Genomic DNA, 6000 nt, shown 5'->3' with positions numbered 1-6000 from the left:
CTCTTGATAATCATCCCCCCAACTTTTAGGAAAGTCATTTCTTTGATTTTCTATCTATGCTGATAGTCCTAATAATACAATTTATTTTTGCCTGTTTTTGAGTTTTATATTAAGAGAAGTATATAGCATGCTTTATTTTCTTAGGTGTGGGGGCTTATCAGTGTATCACTGATATAGCATGTAGCTTAGTTCATTAATTTACGTTGCCATATCCTAGTCCATTGAATAACTGAGTCACAATTTATCCACTGGGCTATAAATATGTGGTTTGCTTGTTTTGAGTTTGGAATTCTTAACAAAGAATACTGCTATGGAAATTCCTGTTTGTGTGTCTGTGTACCCATGTAGAGGCATCCCTCCAGGATATATCATGAAGAGTAGAATTGCCAGGTGAGCGTCTGTCATTAACATTTCTATATAATGCCATACTGTTCTACAATGTGATTCACCGATATTTACTGCTAGGTGATGAAATGGAAACTCCCGGCTTGGCATTCAGGGCCTCCTGATCTACTTGTTCCCACTCATTTCCCAGTTGTCACCTTCATCTACCCCACAGAACAGAGAGCCAGATCAGGGACAAAGGCGGGTCTTTTGTGAGCTCATATTGTGATGAAGGAGGTGACTTTGAGACAAGTGCAGAAACGTGCGGTAGGTGTGGGGACAGGTTGGAAACCTGTTTTCACCCAAGCAGAGCCTGCTGGCGTTTCCTCCCTTCTGACTCTCCATTGGCTTACAGCAGAAATGCAGCCTCGCTTAGGCCAGAGAGAGATACTCAGGGTCCACCCCAGAGAAAAGAGGAGAAGCAGTTGTAAGAAGCCTTGGAGAGTCCACGAGACCTGAAGTGGATGCAACTTAAATCTGTCCCAACCTAGAAGTTTGAGTTCTTTACTGGATAATATAGACTGAAGCTGACCAATAGTGATTTCCATCCCAATACTGACTTGTTGAACTTTTTGAAAGCACTGTGTTCTGAAGGATTCTGAGGCCAAGTCCAAGCTCAGAGGAGCTAATGCTGTGACCAGTTAGTTAACACTTGTCAAGCTTGTGGAGGGATGGAGTCCTTTATCCCCTTTGTTTTAAGCTCATGCTTCTTAAATCCTTTAGTTCCTGGCCATGCTCATTTTATCTCAAATGTAGAATATTTTGGTTCTGCTGACTTAGTTTTTTTTGTCCTGAGTTCCCAGGAACTTCACCCTCTTAAATCCAAACCTCTTGTTGGTTTACTTGGGGACAGAGCTAAGGTTATAGCTTCTCCATTTGACTTCCTTATGTTTGTTAAAGACACCTCCAGATTTGAATCTTATTTGGTTTTTCTGAAGCAGGGTCTCTAGAAAGTTGTTTAAATCGGGTGTGCTCTTCTGTGAATTCGCGTATTACTTATGCTCACCCACCATCTCAGTTGAAGGCTAGTAGTAGTCAAATGACTCAGATGGTGAATACCACCATTAACCTTTAACAGGACATCTAGTACCTCAACAATGGGCTCCCCATTTATTTCTATTTCAAAACCCTGAGTCCCTCTGAATGTATTCATTGATGTCCTATTTCCAATTTCATTCTCTTTTAGCTTGTTTACAGAGCAGAGGGCATCAGCACTCCTGAAGGCAATGAGTGAAGAGCCCGAGAATTTTAGAGCATCACTCCTGTCTATGTGCCAGAGGCTTTCTGAGCCTCATTAGTATTGTGGGCATGGTCTTCTTATCAGGACAGCTAACAAAACCAAGATCTCTGAAATAGACACTAAATATTCCCAGACATGAGTCGTCCCAAAGGGAGAGGTGGCAGTGTTACCCCTAGAAAGAATTACAACAAGAGCTGGGAAAGGGCAAAGAGGAGTAGAGGATGAGGAAGCAGGAAGGATCTGTCTTATGATTGAAGTGAGAGGTTCTCACAAGTGCCCAGGATTGGACTGGGCACCGGTGTGTAGTGCAGTGCGTCTATACTGGCTGCATTGGGACTTACTCAATGAATTAATTTTTTTGGCACCAAATGTGTTCTTAGTTATTGTGCCATGTATTTAAAGATGTGCAATAGTAAATGAGAAATCTTGAGCCTCAAGATGTTTACGACATGGCGTGGCCTAGGGCAGGTGGCAATAAGCTCTTTAATGAGTATTTTATAGCCACTGTGGAAAACATTATAGTGGTTCCTCAAAAAGCTAAAAATACAACTACCATATGATCCAGCAATCCCACTGCTGATTATATACGCAAAAGAAACGACATTAGCATATTAAAGAGATATGTGAACTCCCATGTATATTGCAGCACTGTTTACAATAGCCAAGATGTAGAATCAACCTAAGTGTCCATCCATCAATGGATGAATGGATAAAGAAATTCTGTCATAGATGCAAAATGGAATATTATTCAGCCATAAAAGAGAATGAAATTCTGTCATTTGCAGCAAAGTGGATGGAACTGGAGGCCATTATGTCGAGTGAAATAAGCCAGACACAGAAAGACACATATTGCACATTTTTACTCATATATGAGAACTAAAAAAATTGATCTCATAAAGGTAGAGAGAAGAATGGTGATTACCAGAGGCTGGGAAGGGTAGTGGTGAAGTGAGGATAAAGAGAGGTTGGTTAATGGGTAAAAGAAAAAAATACAGTTTGATAGTAGGAATGAGATCTAGTGTTTGGTAGCACAACAAAATGTCTATAGATAACAATAATTTATTGTATAATTCAGTATAACCAGAGGAATGGATTTGGAATATTCCCAGCACAAAGAAATGATGAATGTTTGAGGAGATGGTTATCCCAATTACCCCGATTTGATCATTACAGATTGTATGCTTGTGTCAAAATATTACACATACCCTATAAATATGTGCAACTATTATGTACCTATAAAATTTTTTAAAAATTAAAGTGCTCTAGAGGCTCAGAAAAAAAAAAAAACCCTCTTCCTCCCCTCCTCTGCCCACCCCACCATCCAGTGAGGACTGGAGGATGAGGAAGGGGCTAAAGAAGGAAGTGGTGTGTGAGGTGGGTTTTAAGAATGGGGAGGACTTTTCTTCCTGTCTCCCCCTTCCCCTTTTCTAATTCTTTCCTTCTTAGAGGGTCTTCTTTGGTGGTATGGGTTTGGGCTGTGGTGAGGCAGAAGCCATGCTGTTCCTTTTCTTGGATGTGCAGGAGCATGTTTTCAGGGACTCGAGGTTCCAGAGGAGCCGGTTCTGCTCCTTGGCCATCTCCTGCCCACCACTTGGGCTCATAATTGCTCTGCATGTACTCATGAAGCAGGCTAGGGTGTAAACATTCTTTCTGAGACTGTGCCTCTCGGACAGGCACCCAGCCTGGAAATCAATGGCACAGAAAGGATGAGGTGAGAGTTTGGCTCTTGGCCTGTCTTGTGGAGCCAGCCATGCTGGCTTCCAGAGGGGACAACCGTTGGCTCTTTAAGGATGATGGGAGTCCAGCTGCTCAACTTTGAATGGCTGGGAAAGCAGTTACAATAGGATTGTAATCAAGAACGGGCAGCAGAACCAGCTGCAGAAGCTGCCCCATGAACATACTCAGGCGCCACCTCTGGACAGTCTCATGTTGACTCAGCAGAACCTGGACATGTGTGTTTTGAAAGCAGTCCTCGTCCAGTTGGGTCCATGCTGTGTCTACCACCGGAAACTAGGGCTCTGCAGACTTTTACTCTCATAAGTTCCCAGGAGCTGACTTGTTTCCTAACAATCATGGTCCAGATCAGATTATTCTGCTCCCATACCACTTTTTTGACTTTAAAGAAATGTTTAAGCAGTGCCCTCATTGACATCCAAAACCTTTCATTTGGCATTCATAATGTGATCTGTATTAGTAAAGTATATAATGGACTCTTTGTTTCATTATTATAACTATAGTAATTATTATTTTTTTTTTTGCTGTCATTTGTAGCTCCAGATTTTCGAGCTTACTTGATAGGAGGGCTTATCGCCTTGGTGGCTGTGGCTGTGTCTGTTGTGTACATATACAATATTTTTAAGATTGACATTGTTCTTTGGTATCGAAGTGCCTTCCATTCTACAGAGGCCATAGAAGGTAAGTGTGTGTAATCACTGAAAAATTCCTCAAAATTGGCATCCTCTTATACATATACAACAATTTCAAATATACTTTGTCATATTTTACTACATTGTTGGCAAATTTAGGGAAAGGAATCTCCTTGGAGCTGCCTAGGCTTTAGAGAAAAGATTTGTCCCTAATCACCAGCATCATTTGGTCAGATAAGGCTTGCAGGCTTGTAGTGATTGAGGAAATATTTGCTAAGCTGCAGGAGGAGATCATCTCCTAAGTCCTGCTGCAACCATGTTACAAAAGTTTCCACGTCCATCCTCCGTCCACTGTGGGAAAGTTTCTCCGAGAGCAAAGTGCTCTCCATCCATGATGTGTGCTCAGCACTGTGGGTACTTTCTCAGAAGCTGGGTCATGGAGAGGGATGAGCTGCCTGTGGTTGGAGCTCTCTCTAGGCCCTGTACTTGGTGCCTGAAGGGATTTAAGTCTTCAACTCTGAAATAGGGAGAGAGATCGAACCAAGTTTGAATATGACTTCTCCACTTACTCCCTATGTAAACTTAGAAAGATGTTTAACTTTCTTCTATTTCTCAGCCATAGAAAGGAATAGAGGAAGGAAGGAAGGAGACAGGGAGGGAGGAAAGAAAGAGAGAGAGAGGGGGAAAGGAAAGGAGAGAGGGAGGGAGGGAGGGAAAACGGAGGGAAGAAGGGAGGTTTGTAGAAAAGAAACTAAAGAAAGCAGGGGAGAGAGAGGGAGGAGAAGGGAGGAAGGGAAAAAAGAAGGAAGGAAAGAAAAAAGAAAGAAACAAAGAAAGGGAAAGTGATTAAATCCTGGTTTTTGACAGTGGGAATAACTGAGTTGAAGTACAGGGAAGCATTCAGCTGGGGCCTGGGGCACAGGGTGGCCTCTATTGCTTGTCTGGAGGTCAAAACATCCCCAACACCACAGCTGTGGATTTTAGTCTGTCGGCCTATGTCCTGCCAGTGCTGTCTGGCACAGAAATGCCTCAGTGTGATCCTGACTCTCTGAGAGCCTGGCATTTCCCACCATGGTGCTCGTGACTCTTTATGCTACTTTTGTTTTGTTTTGTTTTGTCTCAGAACAGATACAATCTATTAAGGCCTTGCAAAGGTAATAAATCTGCTCTAATGTCCCCTAATTAGATGAAAAAAATTAATATAAGCCCAAAGAAGCCTGGTGCAGCTGATCTGTGTGGAGATGCACGAATTTATACGTTTTAAGTCCAGAGGCCTGAGCGACAAGAGCAGGAAAGGGAGGGAAACTGGGTGTCTGAGAATGTTTTATGGGCCAGCTAAAACATAAAAGAGGTCACTGGCATCAAGAGTTTGCTTTGCACATAAAATACACAGCACAGTTGTTGCCCACATGTTTGATAAAACATAGCTATCCTAACTTGGATTTTTTCCAAATTAAATTTCAGAAATCAGAATTAGCAACCCTGCGCAATGTAGAAAGCAATAAACTCCTTTTTAATGACGAAAGTCATCGGAACCTTAAGTGTCCAGTGCAACCTGAAGTGCTCCTAGCACTGTGGATAGTCTGACTGGGCATGGGGAGGGGGTCTCTGGTTTTGGCTCTGGCATCTGCAGAGGCCGCCCCGTCTAAGCACACCCATGACTGTTCGCTTGCTTGCGTCTTTGAGAAGAAGACAGTTCAGTCCCCCACCACTGATTGTTTTCTGACACAGAGTTGAGTGGTTCAGTTGCTTTCTACTTTTTGACTAACAGAAGCCTGCGTCACTTTACGTATTCTTCCTGGAAGCTCAGGCCCCGTGGCGTGTCTCTCTCACAGTCTCTCTCTCTCTCACTGACTCTGTCAGGGACTCTCTCACTGAGTGACTCAGTGACTCTCTCAGTGAGTCATTGCAACTCCCAGAAGCGTGACTACAGCCGTGACTTATGGGTGTTGTGCAGAGTGTGTGGGGAAGCTGCTAGTGAGGTCGAGTTTAGCAGGAAGAGAAAACAGG

The 6000-nt window shown here is 43.0% G+C and overlaps 1 protein-coding gene across 4 annotated transcripts in view; it reads left to right on the top strand.

The window, feature by feature from the left end:
* IL1RL2 (interleukin 1 receptor like 2) overlaps positions 1 to 6000 on the top strand; it is a 52194-nt gene that overhangs the window by 34812 nt on the left and 11382 nt on the right. For all 4 annotated transcript variants that reach the window (XM_003274875.3, XM_012512465.2, XM_030827595.1 and 1 more), the window contains one exon: positions 3896 to 4039. In XM_003274875.3, the coding sequence (XP_003274923.1) occupies positions 3896 to 4039 (144 nt within the window). The remainder of the gene's footprint in view (positions 1 to 3895; positions 4040 to 6000) is intronic.

Source organism: Nomascus leucogenys, chromosome 14 (genome assembly GCF_006542625.1).
Source record: "Nomascus leucogenys isolate Asia chromosome 14, Asia_NLE_v1, whole genome shotgun sequence".
Taxonomy (NCBI): Eukaryota; Metazoa; Chordata; class Mammalia; order Primates; family Hylobatidae; genus Nomascus; species Nomascus leucogenys.
Note: the sequence above shows the minus strand (reverse complement) of the source record. Positions and strands in the feature narration are given on the sequence as shown.